The sequence below is a fragment of the Corvus moneduloides genome, chromosome 19, assembly GCF_009650955.1.
Source record: "Corvus moneduloides isolate bCorMon1 chromosome 19, bCorMon1.pri, whole genome shotgun sequence".
NCBI lineage: Eukaryota > Metazoa > Chordata > Aves > Passeriformes > Corvidae > Corvus > Corvus moneduloides.
The window spans coordinates 8,067,563-8,091,894 of record NC_045494.1 but is presented as its reverse complement, the minus strand read 5'-3'; the positions used below and the strand labels follow the sequence as shown (position 1 = coordinate 8,091,894).

Below are 24,332 nucleotides of genomic sequence, written 5' to 3'. Positions count from 1 at the left end.
CATCTCAGCCAGCTGATCCCAAGACCTTGTCTGCATCCTTCCGTCACCTGGGCTGGGCTTGCCTCCTCGTCCCCACTCTCCCATGGCTCAGCAGCACACACACCTTTCTTCACAGAGCTGCTCTGGCCCTATGCTCTCCCCCAGATCTCCTTGCCCATCCTGTTCTCTTGCCAGGGAAGCTTTTCCCTCCACTCTAAGCTCCACAGGCGGTGAATCACCTTCACACATCTTGTCCCAGCTCAGCCCTCTGCAAAGCAGAACATGTTCTGGAGTGACTCTGTGGGTTTAGGTTAAAGAGAACAACTGGGAAGCACCTCTGCAAGAGGGGCAGCGGGGAGACAGCTGTGTTTGCCAGGCAGATCTGTGGACACAGACATGGGGCTCAGTGGTGGTGGTGGTGCTGACCTGGAGAAGAGCCCCAGAGCAGGCAGGGAGCTGCAGACACTGGCTGTGGGGTTTTGCCCCCAGGTGGGGTTTTGCCATGAGGTTCCTCCAGTGACTGCTCTCAGCCTGTCCCACATGGACACTGTGGCAATGGGCTCTGATCCACGGAGTCTAACACTGCTGCTCATCAAAGTTGGGATGTGTCTCCTTTTGGGGCTGTGCACACCATCCCGAGGGTTCTCCCCATGCCCCAGCTCCATTTTGGCCCTGGGGCATGAGACAGGGGCTGACTTGGGATGGACATTGGCCTCAGTAGGGCAGCTGAGAAAAGCACCAACCTAGGCATTCCCATAACTCCGACAGAAAACAGCTTCCTCCTGCAAAAGGGTTTTGAAACCCAGAACCAAATCCAAGCAACCTCGATGGGTCTGGGTTCAGTGAGTGGTTGGGTCCGAAAGAAAGCAAAACTGAGCTTTCCAGGAAGCCTGGCTTTCCATCCCCATCCAGCCACAACCAGAGATGCCCCCTAAGTCCAGCCACGGCAGGGGCCTGGGACAGCTGTTGTTAATCTTCTCCTGGTGGACATGTCCTCTCAAAGTACTCCAAAAACAACAGTCTCAAGCAGCACTTGAAATGTCAGTAAAACCAAATTCCTCTAAGGCTATCCAGTAAACAGTCCCTGCTCCTGAACTTGGGGGTTGGCCGGGAGCAAAGGGCATGGATCTGGCCTCGTTACTGGCACCGGCAGGATGGGAAACCTTGCTGAGAGTGGTGGAAGAAACATCCCAAGTGTGTCCTGCGGTCAGATGGAGACAAGAGTGAATAATTCCTTCCTGAGTGTAAGTCAGGCCGGCCGGAGGGCGCGGAGCTGCCTTATGCAAGGCACCGGGGAGCGCGTGGGGTGGCCAAGCCCCGTGTCCTGGCCAGGCACTCTGGAGCACGCTGAGCCCCCAGGAGCATGGTCCGGTATGCTGGGAAGTCACCGGAGCCAAACAAACAGCGGCTTCTGGCTGAGCTGAAGCCCAAGAGGCTGGAAGGACCTTCTTTTCCCTGGCAGTCGGCAGCCCGGCTTTCGTAATCCCCGCTTGTAAACTCTTCTCCCCTCGCCGAGACCCAGCCAGGCTGACACCAGCAAAGTCCCCATTCTTGCACCCCAGGTGCTGCCTGAGGCCCTGAGCTCACTCCTTCGGGGACTTGTTTAGGTTTACCCACCTAACCAAACAGGGCACCGTCACTTGGGCTGCCTGAACCTCCCCCTGTGGGCACAAGCCCTGGGTGCCCCCTGAGTGTGAAGGGGAGGCCGGTGCAGGAGGCAGTGCCTGAGTGCTGGCCCCTGCACTCACTTGGGTGACCTCTGCAACGCAAAACACATCTTCTGGAATCGATTGACTTTGGCACTGAGGTCACTGGGTGACCTTGGCAGCCAAAACTCGCCCCATGAGGGAACATATCCCCTGCAAACACTCTCGATTGATGCTGAGAGGTGCTCGGTTCAAAGGCAAGGTAATGTGAGCAGATTAGTTAATGCTTCTTGCCCTGGCTCTTGAGAGCAGGGCTGGAATGACGGGGCAGACTTAATGAGTTTTGAAGGCTTTTCTTTTTATAATATGAATCAATGAAGCTGTACAAGGAGCATGGATAATGTGATCGGAATAAGAATCAGGGCTTGTCTTTGAACCGGAGCGAAGTCCCTGACGGTGTTTACTTCATGTCCTGGCACCAAATGTGAGATGACATGAATACATTAGCTTGCTGGCTTTCCTGAGCAACCCCTGCCATGCTCAGACCAGCTTCAGGAAGGAAAAGAGCAGCAAAGAGAATCAGTTTGGAAGTGTGGACTTGTTTCCCAATAACCCTTGCTTACCACTGAAGGGTCTGGCTGTGACAGGGGCTGTGCTCCAGGGGGCAAGAGCTGAGCACTGGGGGTGAAGGGGAAGGTGGAGGCAGTTCAGGATCTGGGGAAGTTTACCAGCTGGCAAATGCCTTGTCCAGGAAGCCCCGTGGTGCTGGATCTGTCATCTGCTTCCTGAGTGTCTCTTGCTTCATCTCTCCCAGCTGCATCACAAGGTTTCAGTTTCCTAAAACCCAGTGTGGGACTGGGAGTTTTTGCAATGTTCCCAGTCTGGGAACAGGTTGGTCTGGGTTGGAAGTGATCTCCAGAGTTGTCTTGGCAGCCTCTCACCCTGCCCTGCCCTGCCCTGCCCTGACTGAGAGCCCTGGGCAGCACCAGCCCCACTCCCAGGGCTCCTTTCTTCCTATTCCCCTGGATTTCCTAATCCTTGGGGGTTTTTGGTTTGTGTGGGTTGGTAGGGATTTTTTGGGGAGGAAGCCAGAGAAGCTGACATAAGGATTAAGGTCAGGGGGAGGCTGTGCTGTCCCCATCACACCCACTGCCTCCCCTCTGCCTGCTGCTGCCAAGGGTCTGCATCTCATGCTCCCTTCCCAGGTGCTGCTGCTGTCCCAGTCCCCAGCATCCCACACCTTCCTGATTCACACATGGGAGTGGTGAACTGAGGTTGGAGTGGCCACAGGGTTTGGGGTCCCCTCTGGGAGCTGGGGGCTCGGGGCAGGGTCCCACTGGAAGGTTTGCTCTGGTGGCACCTCAGTCTCTGCACAAAGCCACATTTGCTGGACAGAGGAACCCCTTGGACCCCAGAGTAGAGGAACCCTGCTCCATGTAAGAAGGGGCTGGTTTGGTTTAAGCACATTCCCCCCAGCTCCGGCAGCACCGCCTGCGGTCTGGATTCCATCGGCAGAGGAATGTCTGCTCCCAGCTTTGCCCCTCACCACAGCCCAGGTATCACAGAGCTGCCCAGGGCTGCGAGGGGACAGCAGCTCCCTGCTTTGGCACTTCCCTGGCACATCTCTTCCCAGCCAAGCTGAAGACATGGAACTGGGGAAATCCCAGCTTCTCGGTACTTCAGGTCTTTCCGAGTAAATTGGTGACCAAGCCTTCCAGCAACGTGGACAATGACTGCATGGTTAAACTGGGGTCACCCCCACCTTGGAATGGGGATTCAGGCAGCAATCCAACCCCAGCTGAATCTGGGGGGGTCCTGCTGTCTGCAGCCCCTTTTGTCCTCCAGCCTGATCCTGTAGAGACAGCTCAGACCACAGGCACTGCTGGCACAGAGCTGGAGCACCAGGATTGCACACGACCGCCCGGGATCAGAGAAGCTGGGGGTAGGAAACATGCAATAAGCACAGAGCATTTATACAAGCTTTAGGCTAAATCCTTCCCTCCCTGGGCAGCAGCACTGCAAAGCCATTTCCTAAAGTCTTGTTATTCCTTTTCAGGCCAGGGCTTTGCAGTTGGCAGCAGGGCTGGGTTAGGAAAAGGGAGAGAGAGGCCTGGCAGGCTGAGGGCATTGCTGGGTGAGCTGGGCTGGCAACCAGAGCCTTTGGTTCAGCAAAGGTCGGGGTGACAAGTCCAATATCTCCAGGTCAGGTACTACAGCAGCCCAGAGTGGCTCTGGGAGGAGAATGAAGGAGGAACACCCAACCTGGCATGCACCACGCCTTATTCCACTCAGAATCCCAGGACTGCTCCTGTTCTGGCCAGGTTGGTGTCCTGAGGGTCTGGAGACGGGATCCTCGCTGCACCCCTGGAATCCCACCAGCACCAAGGCCTTGGGGCAACTCCCGAAGCTCCTTCCCAAAATGGTCCCTGCTGGATCTCATGTGGTGCCTTCCTGGGACCACCTCAAGTAACAGTGTCTGTCAGAAGGCCCCAGGGAGCTGACATTGCAGGGGACACAAGAAGTGACCTGTTATTCTCCAGGAGCCAAATAACAAGGCTGTCCCCACGCACCAGGAAGGGTGGACTCAGCCCCGAAGGTCTGGATATGAGGTGTCTGCCTTCGCCCTAGAGACCATGGAGAAGTCAAAGGTGGGGATCTGCCATCATCCACATCCCACATGCTGTGGAGCTGAAGTCTTGGGGTTTTTTGCCTTCACCTCCCACTCAAGGATTAGGAGCCAAGTACATTTCTCATTGCACCCAGCACATGAGAGGAGGAGAGGCAACGTGGGAGGGCACAGGGGAGTGGGAGAAGCCGTCGGCAGGTGGGTACAGACCCCTCAGGAACACGGCATGCCACAGGCAGAGGCTTGGAGGGCCTGGAAACCCATCCTCCCCTTCTGCAGCTGGGATGGAGGATTGCCTGAACAAGCACTTGCTCTCTTCATGCTGTGCAGAAGCTCTGGGAGAAGCAGGCTCAGGCTCAGCAGGGACAGGGCACCGCAGTGTCACCCCATCACGGGGACAGGTCCATAGGAAGGAGGTGGAAAGCAGGAGGGCTGTGATGCTCAGCTGGTGAGGGGAAAGGGATCAGGGTGTTGAATCAGGATCTGAGAGAGATGGATTGATTTCTTCAATATGGATTATGCAGGCTGACCCCATCTCAGTCTCTGCACTGGCCATGGGGACCAATGTTCTCTGTCCCCCTCCCTGAGCCCCATGGCCCTAGAGTGCCCTGTCTGAGCAGCAGGCACTGTGCTGAGCTCTCCTCTGGGCCAGCAGGCAGCAATGGTGTCACCGCAGCATCTTTCTCCTTCTGGAACAAGTCGCCTCCTAACCCCAAGCCCTTGAGAGCAACACTCATGGGAAACCATGGAAACGGGTGGCAGGCACGTGACAGCGTGTGCCTGCACTCCTGCCCTTGATTTATGTCCCACGTCTGGGACGAGACACAGAAATGCAGGGCTGTTGGGATCGTTTGGGATTTTGAGGCAGCGGAGAATCACCACAGCTTTACTCCCCATCTCCTGTTTGTGGAGCAGGATGCCACATGGGAATGGGGCTGGGCTCCTGACAGGGCCAGACCTGAGGAGCCCAGAGGGGGAGGCAGAAACCTGGAAAAGGCTGGGGGATTTCTCACTTATTTTTCTAATATTTTCTAATATTTTCTAATATTTTCTAATATTTTAATATTTCTAAGTGGAGACTTTTGAGCCCACACCCTTTGACTCCTGGTGCCAGGGAGCGAGGAAGGGCACCCTCTGCACCCAGGAACCAGGTGCCAGGCTGTGAGCCCGGCGTGGGCTAGGACACCAGGTACAAAAGCATCGAAGATTCCTTTTCTTTAAACACACAGCAAGTGATAACCAACGCTCCACCCAGATTATCCCCCCAGTGCTCATACTGGTCAGAATTTGATTTTTTCCCCTTTTTGAAAGTACTTGCACTGCACTGCAGCTTTGTTCTGGGTTTAAGCTGTGTGTCTCCGGGTTTCAGCTAGGTCTAAAGCACCTCTTCCCCTGCACCTCAAGGGAAGGTGATAAGCTTGGCTGTGCCAACCCGGGTCCAGAGAGGTTTCTCTGCTGCCTGGTGACCACCTTGGGACACTGTAGCTAATATTTGAGCTGGGGCTCGTGGCTGCTCATCCCAGTGGCTAATGGGCACAAAGTAAACCAAATTTTCACCAATTTGGTGAAAATCTGATGATTCAGCAGCTGCTGGTGGTGTTACTGAACAATTCCTGACCTCTGGCCAGGTCAGGCTGGCCGCACTGTTCTGTTGTCACTCTGGTGGGTTCAGAAGCTCGCAGCTGAGCTTTGCACTCGAGCTCAGGGGCTCATGGATCCGTGGGGCTCCCGGTGTGTCCCAGCACATATTCCCTGGGGGACCCACAGTGGGGGATCTGTGGGCAGCCTGTTCTCCACCAGCTCTCATTAGCTCCGCAAGAGCAAATTTGCTGACACCACCAGTCTGGCGGCTGCTAACGGGGAGGTGGCCGAGGCTGGTTTGGAGGAGAAACACAGCAAAAAGCCTCGACAGCTCTGCAGTAACAAAGCTCCAGCCCCTCCAGGGGCGCAGCCGCCCCCCAGGCCGTCAGAGCGGCACCCGCAGCCCGTCTGTCCGTCTGTCCGTCTGTCTGCCCGTCCGCCCTGCCGGGGTGCGCAGCGGCTGCGGGAGGCGGCGGGGCACAGCCGCTGCTTCGCTTGTCTCCGATCCCCCTCTGGGGGACTCGCGGTTATTACACGGCTCCGGAGGATTTTCCTGCTCTCCGTGCAAATGGACCGCGCTGTGGGTTTAACATGCCGGATTGTCAGGGAGCTGGGAATGGCATTTGGGTAAAAACCAGCCCCAAAAGCACACCCACGAAGGCGGCGGGAAGCCTGGAGAGGAGGTGTTCCCTTGCCAAGGCGCTGCCAGCAGCGATGCAATCGCGGAGTGACAATGATACCTTCATTTCACGAGTGCCTTAACTCGGGATCCCTTTCAGCCGGGTCCTGCCACAAGAAGGGAGAGCAAATTCTCAGCATTAAAAAGTCCCCGTGGGACAGACCCTGATCTCTTTTGGGGGGCAGAGGGATCCTCGCAGTGGGGGTGCCTCGTGCTCCCCTCTCGACCCCGACTGTCTCTGCAGCCCGAGAATTGGAGATGAGCGAGGGTCTGTCCTTCCAAACAGCACCTCCTGCAAAATCAGGGAGCGCAAAGAGGAGAGCCGGGGCAGAACTCGGCGCAGCCAGCGGTTGGGCTAACTTTAACTCAGCACTCTGGATTCTGAATTTCCTCTGAGCTGTTTACAAAGGGCTGGAAAAAAAAACTTGAAGCACTACCTCCCCCCGCCAGCACCGTCCTGATGTTGCCCAGAACATCTCTCTCATCCCTCCCTTTCGGGGAGAAAAAAAAAAAAAAAAAAAAAAAAGGAAAGGAGGGAGGAGTGGGAGAGAGGAGGAGAGAGGGAGAAAGTGAGCTCACGTTCACACATTGGTGAAGAGGCTGGTCTTGCAATGCCTTTGAATATTTTACTTTTAGGCAGTTCCTCGTCAGTCAGCCACACACATCCGAGGCGAGCTGAAGCTAACTACAGCCATGGACAGCACTAGGAGATCTCAAATCTAATCGCACGCATCCTTCCTCCGGGATATTTTTTAAATTCAATATCTAAACACGCCGACAGGCAGCTGCACTCACACACACGCACACACACACATCCATCCACATCCACACGTCGCAGAGCCGCCGAGCAAACACCTTGTCTCCTCTCGCAGGATATACCCGCTAACACACATCTCTCTTTATCTCCTCCTGGCTTCCCGGAGGATCCTGCCGGCTGTTTTTCATGGAGAAAGTCCAGGGAGAAATGGAGATTGAGAGATGGGAAAGAAGTGAAGAGATTTCAGACGCAGAAAAAAAGGTTATTCAAGAGATATGGAGCAGAGTATATGCAAACTGCGAGGACGTTGGGGTCTCCATACTCATCAGGTATTTGAAAAACAAACCAAAAAAAAAAAAGAAGCAGCAAATGCAACTGAATCTCTTTATAGCTGAGAAAGAGGCAGAACAATATATAGAACTGAGTGGAGATGAATGACAGCGAGTGGGGAGCTGGCTGGGTGTATTTGCTGCCTGGGAGCAGGGATTCACAGCGCTCCTCGGATTCCCACACCTTTGAGCCCGGGTGGCAGCGGCGGGGGGAGCGGGGGGAGCCTTGCCGGGGACTTTGGGGGACGCTGCTTCCATGCAAAGGTCACCTTAACCTGCGGCCGGGGCTGGGGGGGGCGGCGGAGGCGGGGGGAGCTCAGCCCCGGCTGCGGGTGGGTTGGGGATCTGGGGTTTTTGCCCCCCCCCACCCCAGGGAGCGGCGTGCGGATGGCACGGGTACGTAGCAGGCTGGCGGGTGAAATAATGCAAGTTGGGAGCCAAGATAAAACCCAAGCAGGTGTGTCTCCGAGGGCACCATCTGTCCCTCCGGCGGCAGCGTCGGCGGGAAGGAGAGCGCTGAAGTTGGCGGTGGAAGGGGGCTGTGGGGGGCACGGGCGGGAGAGGGGGCAGTGGGGGACAGGGAGCCAGCAGCCCCGGGAAGGGGGTGCAGAGCATCTCCCGATGGCCATGGGGCACAGACAGCAGCTCGAAGCTCTGCACCTGCAACCAGAGCAGGGGAGATGCTCTGGAGGTGAGGAGCAGACGCAGGTGGGGGGTTTTGTGTTTTCTGGGAGTACAGCCATGTCCAGGTAGACCGGGAAAGCGCCGAGTGGAAATCCCACAGGGTCCCACTGCCACTGGGAGTTTGGGGTATCGGTGGGGTATGGCACAAACAGGCCGTTTCCTTGTTTGAGAAGGGATGGGAGGACGGGCAGGGCAAGGAGAGGGGCAGGTGAGATGGCCTCAATGGTCTATTGGCAAACAGCAAAGGTGCTGTCCAGAGAGTCACACCACTCATCGCTGGGGTCAGTAATGCTGGGATGTCCCTGGTCAGACTCCCACCTGGACCAAACACCGGGCACCCCAGGTGGGAGGCCAGAGACTGGGTTGTGTCCTTCCAGTTTCCTCCTGCAGCAGGGGACTGTGGGTGCGCAGGGAACCCCTTGGATGGATGTGCTGTTTATTAATAATCATCTGAAAGTTTTCCAACAGACTAAGCTAAAGCCCCGAGCCCACAGGGTATGCAGGGAGCAGAGCCTCCCTGGACATCGCCATGAGCAGAGCCAGTTCCCCTCCAGGCTCGCTGCCAGCACTGCAATGGGATTTTCTCACCAAGACCCCTCTGCAGATTCCAAAATGTCATTTGACCCCCCGTCTCCACCTCGTTCACAAACATTTCCTTCTCTCAGAGCCAGATGATGGCCGAGCCCGTTCTCCCATGGCCCCCACCCCGTGTAGCCAACCAGGGCAGTCAGGAGGTGTGACAGCCCCGGGGCTGGGGACACCAAACCTACCTGGACTGAGTTTGGCAGGGATCTGGAGGTTACAAAATCCCCCTTAGCCCCATCCCATGAGGTTCAGCTCGGGGTTTGGCCACCAGCCACGCATGGCCAGCCCCTTGCCCAGCACCCGGATCAGGCCATGGCCCCATCTGCCGGCACTGCCAGGTGCCCACTGCCCACAGACACAAGGAGAGTGGCTGTGTGCCCACTGCTGGCACCGAGGGACTCATGGCAATGCCATGGGGGATTCACCCAGGCAGCTCATTGCCTTTGGAGCCCCCATGGAGCTCAGAGCAGGGCTGGGCATGAGGGGCATTGAGGTGTGGCAACGGGGACTGTGTGGCCGAGCTCTGGTCCCAACTCAAACTTTCCCAGTAGAAGTTTTTGGTCCAGTTTGGGATTTTTTTTTATCCAGGCAGAGTTGTGGCACTGTGGTGAAGGTTTTCTCCTGCTGTGACAACAGAGCAGGACAGAGCTGCCTGCTAGGGTGAACCCTGGCTCCTTAGGAACCTTTTCATCCTTAGTCATGGCACGCACCCTGGCACATCCCAGCTAAACCCACCACCTGCTCCCTCAGCCAGAGCTTCCCTGGGATCCTTAAAGTGAGGTCTGGCCTTTCGGTGCGTGTCCCTGGGGATAGTGATGCAATTTGGGAGAGGTACCAACCCCTCCAGCAGCACCTCTTGGAGCAGCACATTCCCCTGCACCCGCATGGCACAGCTGTCCCCCGGTCACAAACCCTGTCCCCAAAGAGGGCTTTGTGCCGCTGCCCTGAGCCCCACTGTGAGCTTTGAGCTGCACCTGAGCTCCCTGGGGAAGCACGTGCCGGAGGAAAGCAGGGCAGCCCTGGCCGGGGCTGGAGCACCGGCGCTGCCGCTCTCCCAGCTGCGCTCGCAGCTGGCAGCAGCCGCCGGGAGAAGTGGGTCATGCGTGGAGGCGGCCGGGAGCCCGGGCCGGCGGCAGCCACTTCCCAAGACATGATTCAGCAGCTCCAGAGGTCGGGGATGGGGAAGGGGCAGTGGGCGGCTGCCGGTGGGGTCGGTGCGGGGTGACCCGCCCAGCGCATTTTGGGTGGGCACGCAGACAACGTGCCGGGGGCTGGGAGCTGCCCCAGTCAGCCTCTGCCTCACTAGTGCCCGCCTGGTGTTCTTGCTCACCTAGCTGGGGAAACTGAGGCAGAAAGGGGTTTGCACAGGTGTGGCCAGGGAGAAGGAAGGGAGATGCGTGGCTGTGGACCCCCTTTGATGCAACCCCCACAGGCAGAGCGGTGAGAGCAGGTAAATCTGTCAGCACTTCTCTGGTCGGGGTTGTGACCAGGCACTCAGCTGTGTCTGGTGGCAGAGGGTCTCTCCCTGCTTGCCTGCTCCATCCCCGCTCCATCCCTTCAGAGCTGCTGAGGGCACGGAATTACTTTTTCCCATGTGGGAAGGGCTGGGGGGTTGCAGCACTTCTGAAATGAATCTGGGGCCTGATCCAGGGTGGAGGCAGGGGGGCAGCACTGCCCCCCAAAAGGCAGTGATGAGGGGTCTGCAGTGCTGCCATCCTGCAGGAACCCAGCCCAGCTCCCTCTGCCCCTAACGAGCACCCCACCCCTCCATTCCCAGCCTTTCCATGCTTTGCAGATGGGGAAACTGAGGCACAGAGCTGGGCATCACGTTCCCATCCCTCGTGGCTGCTGCTGGTGCTTGAACCCACAGCAAGCCCCTGGGGTCCTGCCCTGGCACGATGGGTCCCTGATCTCACAGGGCTCTGGGACCCCGGGGGACACAAACACGGATAATGGGGACAACGGCTGAGCAGCCACCGGATCCTGGGAATCTGCGCTCTGTGGTTGAAACTATGTCGCTAATTGACAATTTCCTCGGTGGGGAGCTTCGCCCCGGAGGAAGCAGAGTCTCCTCGCCACGCTCATCTTCCTCCTCGGGAGCTCAGGGGCCTCTGCAGGCTCCATCTCACAGCTGCCTTAACCCTTGCTGGAGCTGGAGCAGGAGTTGGGGCTGGAGCTGGAGTCTGGAGCTGCTCGCAGGGGGCTGTGCCTCCTGGCTGAGTGGTTCCCAAGTGGGCCAGCTGGGAGCCCTGGGCTGAAGCTCTTCCGTAGCCTCCCCATGACACCCAGGCTCACTGCTGCGCCTCAGTTTCCCCATCTGTTATTTAGGAATGAGTACTTTTTGAACCCTCCCTCAGCACAGAGCTCACAGCAGGGAGCTCAGGTGAGCCAGGGGAGCAGGGCAACCTTCAGAACCTGCACTAGCCCTCGCTGTACAGTGCAGGAGCCCCTCCAGCTCATGGCCCTCCCTCCCCAAGATCCCCCTTTTCCCCTTCCAACAGTTCATTGGCAACACTCCGAGACAGGGCTGGGAGATGCGAACACCCGGGGCTGGCCCAGCCCTCCGCAGCACCCAGGGGCTGAGAGCACCCAGAGGGGGCTTGGGACTCTCAAATCCTTTGCAGATCCCGACTAAGCCCAGGACACCAGGGCTAAAAACACAGCCTGTCCTGGCCGGCGCACGCGCTCGCTCCCACACCCACACACACGTACCACAGGCACAGATGTGGGACCACAAAACTTTATGGATCCCAGCAGGGGATAAAACCCAGGGATAGTTTCTGTTAGACCCCAGGAGAACCTGCACCAAATGTTAATGCTGTGCCGAGTGCAGGCAACGCAACCTGGCTCAGCCACCACAGGCTGTGCCACCTCCACAGGGCTTCACCACCGTTCACTCCGTCTGCACTTCAGATCCATCAGCTTTCCAAATTTCCGCCTTCTCCATCACTCCTGGTGTGCTCTTTCCCCCTCAAGAGATGTAGGAGGGGAAGCAAAAGGTTTGCCAGTGCAGGATCAGGCCCCTGGATTTCGACAGCTGCTAAGTCTGAGCAAACACACCTGGATTCAGACAGTTTGCAAAGAGCTTTAAAATATGAAAGCACTCCTTGGATGCCAGACGTTATTGTGAGTTCTAGGTTAAAATAGCAAAAAATCTGAGTAATGAGTCTGGCAATGCAGAAACCCTTTTTTTTTCAGCTGAATCGAAAAAGTATGGGCTGAATCTACCCAAAAATGGCATTTAAAGAAGTGATTTTGCAGCTAGCCCCAAAGCCAATGTGTTTTGCAGAGGTGTCCATAGGGAAAGGCTCCGTTGCTGCCTGGTGAAGGACACATTTCAGGGCAAAGTGGCTCAGAGAGATGCAATATCTCTCTTTGAAAAGGGCCCCCTGAAAAGACCGGCAGCAGAGTCCCTGTCCCACGGTTTGTTCCATGCTCGTGAATGGTTGTGGTCAAGCTGGGGAGACGTTCTTTCTGGGGACAAGGAGAGCCAGAGAGCAGCAGGGCTCTGCTCTGCTGGCACAGGCACACATAAGGGACATTTCCCAACCTAACAACCTCTCCATGAGCAGTGAGGGGGCGAGTGAGGGTTTAGTTAGCTCAGTCTCAAACAGCCCCTTCTCCTACGGCTGCATTGTCTCACTGGTCACAGCTCCCGGGACCAGCCCTTTTGGCTTCTTCATGGCCAAGGCAGCTGTGTGGGGATCCCTGTGGCACACCCCGTACCAACCACGACCTCGGGGCTGCCAGCAGCTCTTGGGATGTCCAGAGAACAGCCTTTCCCGTGTCCCCTGTCCCCGTGCTGCCCTTGCATCACTTGCAAGCCACGTGGGGATAGAAAAATCTCACTCAACACCCCGAGAGCAGCAAGGACATCCAAGGTGACCACGGCAAGGAAAGACACAGAGGGCGAGCAGTTTCCCCGGCCAGTTTCTCTGGCTGTGGCTAAGGATGGGTCGGTTCCAGCCGTGATGATCCCTCCTCCAGAGCCGGCGGCGAGGGCCAGGTCTCGGCTCTGCCAGCCCGCCCCGTTAATGGGGCTGCGGCGGCGGAGCGGGGCCGCGCCCGGACGCGGCTCGGCGAGCGCTCGCCTGTGCAGCTTCAGGGCTCGTTAACGGCAGGGAAATGTCAGGACAGCCCTGGCAAGGCTGGCAGGCGCTGAGGGTGCCTGGGGAACGCAGAATGCAGGCTGGGCTGGCTGACGATCCTGCCCAAGCACAGGCAGGGCTGAGTCGGGGCTGCTGGAAATCGTCGTGGAAGCGTTGGATGGGAGAGGGGGTGGTGGTGGTGGACACCAGCAACACAGAGGTTCTCCGTTTTAGTGGAACATGGGCTGCATCCTTGTGGATGTGTGTTACCCACCTCTCTACCCAGCCAGGGGTCTTCTTCCAACTCCAGGGGAGGTAGGTATCCAGAGACATTTGGGAAAGCCACTTGGGCGCTGTTAATTCACTTCTCTGATGACAGCTGTCCTTACCCCTACCCTAAGGGTTCATCCATGCAGCCAAAAGCCTTTGGGCTGAACCCACACATGTGCTTGGGGAAAACACCAGCAGTGAGGACTTGGAGGTGTGAGCTGTGCACACAGGAGCGAGCAGCAGATGCCCCTGGGGGTTTCTAGCTCATGTCCAAATGTATTTGGTGGAATCTTTGCTGCTGAATCCACTCCCAGCCTCACTGGGGTGTCCTGGTCCCTCTGCCTTGGGGCATTACAGCCTCCAAGCACGGTTCTGTGTTGTGCTGGATTCTGCTCCCAAGGCTTTGCAGCGGGGTGCAGGCTTCACTTGGAGGAAGGCCAGCTCCACGTTTCTCTCAGCTGTAGAAGAACTTGAATTCAGCATTAGTGTGTGGATGGGGGGCTCGGCCCTTTTCCCTCCAGCCCTCCTATGATGGAGCTGGAGATGTTGCCCACCACCATCTCCACCTGTCCAGGAGCTTTCAGAGGCAGGACACTGGAGCAGGCAGGCACAATCCTCTTCTTGCTCATTAGGTTTGCCTTTTCCCGTCTTGCTGAGCTGTGGCACTGACACGGCTGAGACCTTCCTCGCCCTGGGCTGGGTAAACACCCAGGCAGCACCCAGAGCCTTTCCCCAGCCTGAAAAGGGGATGATGGGCTACAGGTGTCTGGGAGGAGCAGCGGGGAACGTGCAGGCGAAGCGGTGAGACAGCCCTCGGCATAATAAATAGCAGCATCACACACCACCTGCCTACCCATTATCAGCTGCTTTGTAGGCACCCGAGCAGAGAGGAGTTGGAAGGAGAGGTTTGAAAAGGGACACGGAGAGGCTCCAGGCTGCCTTAGAGTTTCTCCCACGTAGAGGGACGAGGCGAGAGAAAACATGAAAGCATTGGTAGGTTGAGTCACCAACCCTGGAGGGATTGAAGAGATGTGTAGATGTGGCACTTGGGGACGTGTTTTAGTGGTGGGCTTGGCAGTGCTGGGTTAAGAGCTGGACTTGGTGATCTTAAAGGCCTCTTCCAACCTAACTGGTTCTGTGGAAACCTAGAAAAAAGCAGGCTCCAAGTGCTGGCTGGGGTTCAGCTGAAGCTTCCCAGCAGATCTGAGGGTTCAGGAGTATTTTCACCCCATGGTTTGCAAACAAGGTAGGTGAAGTGTCAAGGGTTTAGATGCTCAGGAGGACCAAGCAGCATCCAGGTGTCCTCTTTCCAGCTGGGGAGGCAAGAAGGTGGCTGGGTTTGGAGATTTCCTCCATGCAGGATTTGCTCTGGGGAGAGGGAGGAAGGTGGGGAAGATGGAGGAGCCACTCCTCCTTAACAGAAAACAGGTTTCCAGTAACTGCAGTGGGTTTGCACCTTAATTATTTCCTTTGGCTCTGCTACTGGGAATGGTTGTGTCCTTAAAGTTGTTACAAGGGCAAAAGAGAGAGGAAAAGCAATCCTGACATCCTGTCCGCTGGGTCCAGATGTAGCTGGCAGAGTACAAATTAGCGGGTGCAGAATGGAATCGCTTAAAAAGAAATTTAATGAGATCGGTGTGCAGGCATCTGGTTCCTATCAATCATCATTTTGTGTGATATGCAATGGTAAATATCATCTTTTAATGACTCTGATGGAGAAAAAGAGCCCAAACCACACACGCGCGCATAATGATCCAAAAAAATTCCAGAGCCCGAGAGGTTTGAACTCTCAAAATTATCTGTAGATGGAAAAACCCCAACCAACACCTCTTCTAACTCACTGTTGTTTGAGTTATTTTATTCCTTTTATTTTTTTTTCTCATTTCCTCTGGTTATATTTAACCTTTGTGTTAGATTAATCTTCTCTGTTTATTAACAACTACCACTGAGTGAGCCTCCTTCCCTCTTCTTTGTGGTTTGACAGCTCCAATATTTGCTCCAGGTAAAAGTTCTTGCTGCATGTGCCTGCTGCTCTCCAGGGAGAGGTGGCTGCAGGTCTCTGGCCATCCATGGGTTTGCTTGAAGCAAAGAGGTTTTGGGCTCCTCTGTTTCAGTTCTCCACCAAGGAAATCCAGCAGACACAGGACTGAGCTGAGGGTTTGCTCTTTTCCATCCCCAGCATCGCTGCTGTCCTGATGGCAGATCCCTTGGGAAAGCTGCTGGGCTCAGCTCCTGTGGGGCCGCCAGTTTGAGGGTCTGCAAAGCAGGGAAAGGTTGGAAACCAAGTACTCGGATCCTTCATTGGTCCAGTCTCACCCAGGTTGGGGTATTTTGGGGGTTTAACCAGTCTTTGCTCCTGGCATATCTGGCCAAAAGTGGGGAGAGGTGGAGGTGATGGTCTCAGGGTCTCCTTTTGGCCCTTCTCTTGTTGGGGACACGCTGCATTCCTGGTGATGCAGAGGTCAGTTCCCTCTTGCTATTCCCTTCCTGCTTCAGAGCAGGAATTTTTCTCAACTCATTTCCCATGCCTCCAGGACATCCTGCCCTTCTGCTGAGATAAAATACGGCTTTTCAGGGAGCTTCCCGTGGTTTGGGGTTCAGAGGTGGAGACATGCAGGGAGCAGCTGGCAGCCTCCATCCCCTGGCTGGGGCAGCAGGTCCTGCTTCCTGTGACATCCCCTGCTCCCAGTGCCTGGGGGGATGCCTGTTAGGGGGAAAGATCCACTAGCAGGGATGGTAAAACCCTTAACTCTGACCCCAGCAGGATGATCCCTGTTGGAGCTGGAGGGCTTTGCTGGGCATCTGGAGCTGCAACAGCTTGAACAGAGGTGGGGGGAGATGGGATGGGGGCAGAGGGATGCTGAGTCCCGTTGGAAAAAATGGTCCCATTAAACCAGACTGGAATGTTTGCCCTTCTGTGGGGAAATGCCACAAATTAAATCCTGGGAATGATGCTATCCATGCAGCCCTGGCCAGCTCCATCCCCCAGCACCTCTCTGACAGCTCTGAGCTGAAGGACTGAGCATCTCTGTGGTGGCAGGAGCTGGAGACAGCCAGGCCTGGGAGTGATTTCTCCTGACAGGGACCAGATGTGTCAGGAGAAGCCGTGCCGGGGGGAGGAGGCTGCACAACAACAAGAGGAGTTTTGTCATGGGTCCCCTCTGGGTTTTGAAAGCAACACCTTATCTCCCCCCTTCCACCTTCCTTCCTCCCCCACCCTTTCCTCGGCACACTCTTCACACCTCCAAAACCTATTTTGGGCCATCTGATGAATCCCAGATGCCTTGGGGAAGCAACAGAAGCGGCGGTGCACTCCAGGCGCTGCTTCACGCCGCTTCCTTGGCAATGCCCCCAAGCTTTCACAAGCCAAGGGAGCGGGGGAAGGAAGGGAGGGGGGAAAAAGGAGGATAACAAATTGGTGAAGGAGCCTGGTACTCAATATTGCGATTATTCATGGAGTGGTGAGTGGGGAAGAGGATCCCACCTGGTTCTGCAGACAAGCAGTGATGGTTGGAGAGAGAGGTGGGATGGGTTCAGGTTCCCGTGGTCTGGGATGGTGCTTGGGAAGGGGGTTAGGGAGGGGAGGATGCAGTCTGCCTGGAGCCAGGAATGATGGGGGACAGCCTGGGAGCACTCTGCTGCCTCCTGAGCATCCTTCACCAGTCCAGGAGCCAGGGAGAGCCCTGTAGGAGGGAGGGAGCTGGGCAAAAGCAGGGAACAAACGCTGACGTGGTTCTCTCCTGCATAAATTAGGTGGAAGGGGGTGTTTAATGTGACTCAGGTGTCAGCCCCAGCTGCAGTGCTGGCATGGGTGGTGTTGGCACTGGTGGCTCCAGCCCGGTACCCTGTCACCTTGTGCCCTTCCACTCCCTGCCCCCTCCAGCCCTCCACCTCCCTGGAGAGCTCAGTACATCAGCTGCGATCGCAACTTCATTTCTTTCAGCTGCATTTCATTGGGGTTGATTTAATCTGGCAGAAAAGAGGATCCCCTGGCCCCCCAGAGGGGCTGGTGAGTGTTTGAGGTATCCTTGTGCTGGGGGAAATGTCACAGATGAGTAGTGCCATAGCCTTAGGTCCTGCTGGAGACTCTGGTGGGGCTGATCCATGAAAGCTGGAGGCAACCTGGACAAGGGGACACTGTTCTCGGTCGCCATGCAGAAATAAAGCCCATGGGACCAAGGAAGAGGGGCAGCGAGAGGCTGAATGGGGTAAAGAAAGGTTTTCATGCTCATCTCCAGCTCTCTGAGGCAGGACGTGATGTTTTGATGCATGTGGGCACATATCCAGCATCTGGCACACCTGGGTGGCATCTCTGGGCATCAAGAACTTAGCCTTGCCTCTGCTTTGTGGATGAATATCCAGCTGTGCTGACCTTGTAGCAGATGGGGTTTGGGAGAAAGGCATCAACCTGCTGGTTTTCAGACAGCTGAATGCTGCAGCTCCTGGGGAATTCGATAGGAAAACCAGCCCTGGCTGTGTGAGACGCAGGGGGTGGCTTCCAGCATCTCCATCCCTCCGTGCTTGGCTTTAACCCCTCAGCCTGCTCTGCCCCTCCTGATGGCATTTCGTGTCTGTTCTTTCTGGAAGGTTTTTTGTGAACTTCCCCTCGGCCAAGCAGTACTTCAGCCAGTTCAAGCACATGGAGGACCCGCTGGAGATGGAGAGGAGCTTGCAGCTGCGCAAGCACGCTCGGAGGGTCATGGGGGCCATCAACACCGTGGTGGAGAACCTCAACGACTCCGAAAAGGTCTCCTCTGTCCTGGCCCTGGTGGGCAAGGCCCATGCCCTCAAGCACAAAGTGGAGCCCATCTACTTTAAGGTAAAGGATAGGAGCAAAATAATCTTTGGGCTGCTTTAGGAAGAGGGCAGGGGAAGAGGAGCTGTGGTGAGCTGGTGCTGCCTGTTCCTTGGCTGGAGAAGCTTGGCTGGATGTGGGGACTGCTCCCCACATAGCTGCAGTGTCCCACTGTGACACTGTCCCATGGAGACCACCGTTCCCACTCACAGCCAATGCCAGAGCACCCAGTACCTCCCCCTGCCCAGGGAAACACACCTGGCTGTGTCCCTCTTCTTTTGGAAATTAAGCGTGGTAGCAGGGACTCAATTAGTTGGCTAATTAGCTGGTTAGAGCTAATAACACCAAAATGGCAGGTTTGATCCCCATGTGGCCTCTCACTTAAGAGCTGGACTTGATGATCTTTATGGGTCCCTTCCAACTCGGAATATTCTGTGATTCTGTAAATAAATTGAGGTGCCCAGACTGGGGAGATGCTTCAGCCTGCAAGCAGCTCCCTCCTCAGGCCTGGGTCTCCGCCTTGCTGCCTGGGCAGGCTGGTTACCTGTCCTGTCTGCTCCCAGGGGTGTCAACAGACCTCCAGGATATCTGTGTCCTACAGACAGCAGCAGGACTCAAGTGTTTCTGTAGGAAAAAGCTAAATTTGCTGTGAGCAGCTCCCTGGAGAGTTACTAACCCCTTGCTGGCTGTCTGCCTCCCCCCTAGAAACTCACTGGTGTCATGCTGGAGGTCATTGCTGAGGAATACCCCAACGACTTCACCCCGGAGGCACACGGAGCCTGGACCAAGATGAAGACCCTCATCTACACCCACGTGACGGCGGCCTACAAGGAGGTGGGCTGGGCTCAGTATCCCACTGCCACCCTGTGAGCGCCCAGGGGGCCACGAGAGGGGCAGGGAGGGCTTCGCTCACCCCAGGACTTCACTCTGGTCTCTTCTCAAGATCTTTGCTCAGTTTGGGGAGCCCGGTAGGGCCAGTTCTGTCAGCTGCCAAGTCACAATTTGATCTCCATGGGGTTTAAAAACAAACTATCTAAGCCAAAAAACCACAGAACCATGAAGGGTGTGGGTGGGTTGGGGTGAAGCAGTTGCAGGGGATGCTGGAAGGGGATGCAGAGGGTGAGGGGAGAGCGTTGGTTGTTGGCTCCATCTTCCTGTCCTGGCCCGTCCATCACCACCTCCCAAACCCTGCACCTCACCCGCACCATCTCAAAGTCCCTTGCACAAGTGCTGCTGCCCTGTTCACTGCCGAACAACACAACCCTCATTTTCCATGCGAAGCCCCTGAGTAAACCTGGTTTTTGGGGACGCACATGGAGACCTCCGACTGGCACCGAGAATGCTTTGCTTTGCACTTTCTCTATCACCGGGCACGTGGCAGGGCCGGCAGCCAGAGCCACTCTGGGTGCCCATCACCCTGTGCTCCAGGTGGGCAGCAGCCCTCACCTCTCCTGTCACCCACAGTCCCTGTCCTTGGCTGGCTGCTGCAAACCCTCCTGGGGTGGGAGGGATGTGCTCCCACAGCACGAGAGAGTGGGAAGGAGGGGGACACCTTTGGGCTGCCTCCCCTCGTGGCTCGGGGCATGGTGTGTAGGTGGGATGCCTGTGCCATACGTGGGGAGCTGGTGAGTCCACCCACTGCCCTTCAGCTCCCTGAGGATGGGCTTGGGTGGCACACGATGTGCCACTGCCCTGGCAGCTGGTGTGTGGAGGTCTGTCTGTCCAGCTCTGCCCTCTCAGTGAGAAGGGGGATCAGGCTGTGACCAGGAGGGGGAAAGATGGCATGGACATATTAGGAGGGATTTCTGGGTGTGAGGAAAGGTCCCTTCTCTGTTAAAATTAATAAATACCTTGTACAGAGCAGATTCCTGCCCTCGTGGTGAAACTGGGTTCCTCTGAATAAAGTGCCTGGTAGAAATCAGCCCCTGCAGGAGCTGGGTCCCTCCCAGGGACAGCAGTGCTCCTGCCTGTGCCTGACAAAGGCTTCTCCCACACCCCCCAAAACGTGGCTGCAGGGCTTGGAGCACTCATTCCGCCTCTAACACCGACTCCTCCTGAACTTCTGGGTGAGTCTGCCTGGTTTGTGCCTCAGTTTCCCCTGCATTTATGGAAAACGGAGGAGGAGCAGCCCCGTTGCCTCCTGCCCACATGTGGTTGGATTTATAAGATTTCTGGGAACTGATTGGGAAAGGGCTGAGGATGAGGATGAAATGTCAGATGTGCTGGGAAGCTTTGGAATCCTTGCCACCCAATATTTCCCTAAAGGCCTCTGCTATTTTTAGAGCTCTAGCATTAAGGGCAATGCTATCTGTTGAAGTGGGAGGAGGGTTCCCTTCTGAGATTTCCTCTGGCCTCGCTCCACTGCTGTCCTGGAGAGCTGGCAGCTCCCTGAGAGAGACCAGCTCCTCTCCTGGATGCCAGCTGGACAGGCAACCAGCCCACGGTTCCAACTGGGATCCCCACAGCTGCCTTGGGGACATCCCCCCACTGTGGGGACACAGATGGAGGGGGCAGCAGCCACTCCCCCAGGCTGACCTCCCTCCCCCAGAGCAGACAGACAGACAGAAACTCCTGCTTTACTCACCTGTGCTTTTAATCATCCCCAGGGACAGGTTTATTGTGTCTCAAAATAGCCCCAGGACTCCAATAATGTCACTACAGCCACTCCGGCCTTGCAGTTCTTTCCTTCCTACATCCCACACTACCACTGATGGAGAGGAGCAATGGAGCCTGGAGCAAAGGCACGTCCTGGGCATCCATGGAGAGCTGGGTGGCAATAACAGCTCGGGCACAGCTGTCCTTGGCATGGCAGCATGCAAGATCCAGGGGCTGTAAAAGGAAGGGACAGGCACAGGGTGACAAGTGATGCTGCTTTGCTCATGGGGTGGGCTGTCAGAGTCAGCACCCCCAAAATTCAGCCCACCAGCCTGCACTGGTGAAGGTGCCAGCAGCTGCTGCCTCCAGCTCACACTGGAGTGTCAGAGCGGCTGCTCGTCCCTCGAGTGTCAGTGGAGGCATCCCTCAAACAGCTGCTGCTGCCCGGGGCAGGGATGGATGGGGAAAACCTGTTCAGCCATTGACTTCCCTCCAGTGCAGGACTGGAGAGGGATCACTTGGATCAAGACTGTTAGATGATATTTGTGTGTGCACATCACGGGACTCTCTGGAGCACAGCTTTGCTGACTCCTGCCAAGGCCTTGAGGCCAGCAGCACATATTTCTGATGAGTTCACGTACTCCCTGTGCTCTGCGGATGCTGGGCCAGGGCTGTTTCCGTACAGGGATGTTTCATCTTTAGACAAAATTTGCACATAAACCTTTGCGGTTAATAATCTCCAGGTGGGAATTTTATTTTTGCAGCGCAAACCCTTCCCCTCCCTTCCCACAACCAAAACTGGGCTCCCAGTCTGCAGAGAAGCCACTTTGGAGCGCCTGGAAATTCTCCGTGTTCCTACCCGACCTACCCATGTGCCTTGGCTTTTGGGGAGCAGCAGCAGCCAGGTCCCCCCACCTCCCCTTTAAATGGCACTTGGTTTCTCCTTTCTTTTTTTACATCCCTAGAAAAAGCTGACCCGCGGCCTCGTGCGCCCACGCGTGCGTGTGCTGGGCTTGGGGTTTTTTCCAGGCACTTTTTCCTAAAGCACATCCAGATGTGTGCAGCTGCTGTCCCTCGAGGAGCGCCCTCCGCTCCCCATCAGCCAAATTGCAGGCCAGTCCAGTAGATGCAAGCAAAAACAAGTTTATTTTTATCAGCTTCGTAGGAAGTAACATGAAGCAGGAGGGTGGCCAGGGCAAAGCTCGGGAGGGGAGGAGATGGAGATAAAGCGAACGCCCCCTCTTTGCCGCCCGCAGCTGAGGAGGCATTGCTTAAATCCAGGAACATTCTCATCTGGGGAGAGATGAAGATCAACAGAATAAGGAAAAAGTACCATTCCAGAGTGACAGGGCTGATAAATGCCATGTGGAAGAGCAGGAAGGGGGGGGCTGTGTCCTGGCTCTGTGCACGGCTCCCCGGCACACACACATCCATGCACAGCCATTCCCTGTCGCTGCCAGCCCATTGCTCCCCCCTGATCCCACCACAGCCAACTGGGGGCCCCTTTATCCCCGTTTTGTTCAGGTTTTGCTCTCTGGGGCTTGACCTTTCACTTCCTGGCGCATTCAGGCTGAGCTAAGGGCACTTTGGGCTGAGCTCTGCTCTCCTTGGTGGTGGCAGGTAGGGATCAACTTGCAAAGTCTTTTCCCCAAGATTCATGGGTGAGAAGATGGGGGTCAGGGCATGATGCCAGCACATGTTGGGGGCCAGTTGGTCTCTCTCCTGCCCTGTGGAGGTTCCCTGTGTCCCCCAGCCCCAGCCAACCCCTGGCTCAGCCAGCACCTTGGTACTATCTTCAAGGGCTGGGCTTGGAGCTGTGATCCAGGTGGGAAAGCCTTTGTGCCCCCTGCCAGAGGTAGAGAAATGCTGAGTGAGAGGGGGATTTAGCGTCCCTGGAGCAGGGTCCCCCTTGAGCACCTCGTCCTGGCTCTCTTTGGCAGCACTCGCTCATGTCAACCAACTCTTGTCCCCTCCCCTGAAGCTCAACATTTGGTCAGAGGGAGTTGAGCGCTGGAGGGAATGGGAAGCACTGGGTTGGGATGGGGCATGGATCCCTCCCACCCACCCCATCTCCCTCTCCTATGCCCAACATTCATGGCAGGTTTAGCTCTGCAGACACCTAGCTAGAGAGACCCCCCAGCACCACCAGGACCCTTATGGGCCTTATGCCACCAACTTCATCTTCTCTTGGGGGGTGACAAATCCCCGAGGCAGCCGAGCCGTGAGCTCTCCCTGGGGAGTCCTCTCGCATCTCTGCCACTTTGTCCCAGGAAAGAGGTCACAGCATCTCCCCATTCCCTGGAGCGTGCCCAGCGACTTCAGTGGGGACCAGATTTCACCTGGCTGGCCTCTGGTGCCAGAGCTCAGCCTTCCCTGCCCCTTGCTGTAGGGAAGCTGCCCTGCTGCGGGGACGTCGGAGCGAGGGCTGCTCGGGGCCAGCGCCATCGATGCCAGACAGAGGGAGAAAAGGGAAACCCATGCACTGACCTTGGACCAACTTAGGGAAAGGGAGGGACAAAACCACCCGCCTGGCTCTGACCTCTTTGCCGGGCTGCGGCGCTAATTATTTTCCACAGCTGAAGTTGTCTCTAATTGTTAGTATGTCTGAACCAGTCCCAGCGTGACCCACAGACGTGAGCTGGCGCAGTCTGATGTAACTCCGTGTCTTTCCTGTTCCTGCTGCGGATCCTGTTCATGTTCGTGTTCCTCGGCGCTTCCGTGCTGGTTTTATACCTGCGTTCCGTGTATATGGGTGTAACTTGTTTTTCTTTTTGTAGGTTTTTAGTATGTTTGTAACCGGACAAAATGGTGTTATTAAACTGAAACTTGTATCTTCAGTGGATAAATCAATCAAACCCCCTCCCGCTCTGCTTGGTTTCTTTCTGATGCGGTGGCTACGAGGTGAAGGGGTGTCAGGGGGCTGCCCCTGGGGGTTCCTGCTCACTCTGAGGGAGCTTTTTGGCTGGAAAGCAGCAGCAAAGGGAGGGGATGTGCCCACCAAGGGTGGTAGAGGTGGCTGGAGGCATATTAGCAGTGCACTCAGGTGGGGAGGGAAGGGTCTGCCCCTCCTCCAGGCTCTTCACTTGGCTTCCAGGTATGTTGTACAAACCAGCAGGGGCTCTCCTTGGAGCAGGAGCTATTCCTGTGCTTTTGGCAGTCCAAGCAGTCCAAAATACTTGCTGATGGCCACAGCATGCAGCAGCCACGACCACCAAGGACTGTGAGACTGTTCCCAGCCTGTAAAAATAACAAACAGCTGCCTGAGCAGCAGCAGCCCAGTTTTCTGCGTCTCAGTCCCTGGCGGCTCCTCCTGAGCCTCTCGCTGAGGCTGGATCACGCTGTGGGGGGATGGGTCGCAGCAGGGTTGGGTCACTTTGTGGTTTCCCCCCATGGGTCTTCCCAGCTCCCTCATTTACAAAACGGCCCTCTCAAGTTTAGTTGACGCTGGCCAACCTTTCCAAAGCTGTTGGCAGAGGGTGGATGGACAAACAGACAGGCTCATGCTATGGTCCCATAAGCCCCATTGCCGTGGGATACAAGGCTCGGAAAACAAATTCAAGCAATGCTGTTTATTGTGCTTCTCTTTACTCCAAGTACAGAATGGTCTTTCAAGGATGGGAAAACCCATCCCATACCAGCACCTGGCCACACGTAAGTTTAAGGGGAGCTAATCCCAGTTTAGACTGAGGCTGGGGGACACAGTTCTGAGAGGGAGGAG

The 24,332-nt window shown here is 56.3% G+C and overlaps 1 protein-coding gene across 1 annotated transcript; it reads left to right on the top strand.

Moving 5' to 3' along the window:
* Positions 1-7,083: 7,083 nt before the first annotated feature.
* Positions 7,084-23,474, top strand: CYGB (cytoglobin). Its single transcript, XM_032128777.1, has 3 exons — positions 7,084-7,597; positions 17,812-18,043; positions 18,725-23,474. The coding sequence occupies exons 1-3, from the start codon at positions 7,455-7,457 to the stop codon at positions 18,887-18,889; spliced, it is 540 nt and encodes a 179-aa protein (XP_031984668.1). The 5' UTR covers positions 7,084-7,454; the 3' UTR covers positions 18,890-23,474.
* The last annotated feature ends 858 nt before the right edge of the window (positions 23,475-24,332 follow it).

Excerpts from the sequence above, each read along its gene's own strand:
- CYGB (XM_032128777.1), top strand. The coding sequence starts at position 7,455 with ATGGAGAAAGTCCAGGGAGAAATGGAGATTGAGAGATGGGAAAGAAGT. Across the intron at positions 7,598-17,811 it reads GGGGTCTCCATACTCATCAG|GTTTTTTGTGAACTTCCCCT; the intron begins GTATTTGAAAAA and ends TCTTTCTGGAAG. Across the intron at positions 18,044-18,724 it reads TGGAGCCCATCTACTTTAAG|AAACTCACTGGTGTCATGCT; the intron begins GTAAAGGATAGG and ends CCTCCCCCCTAG.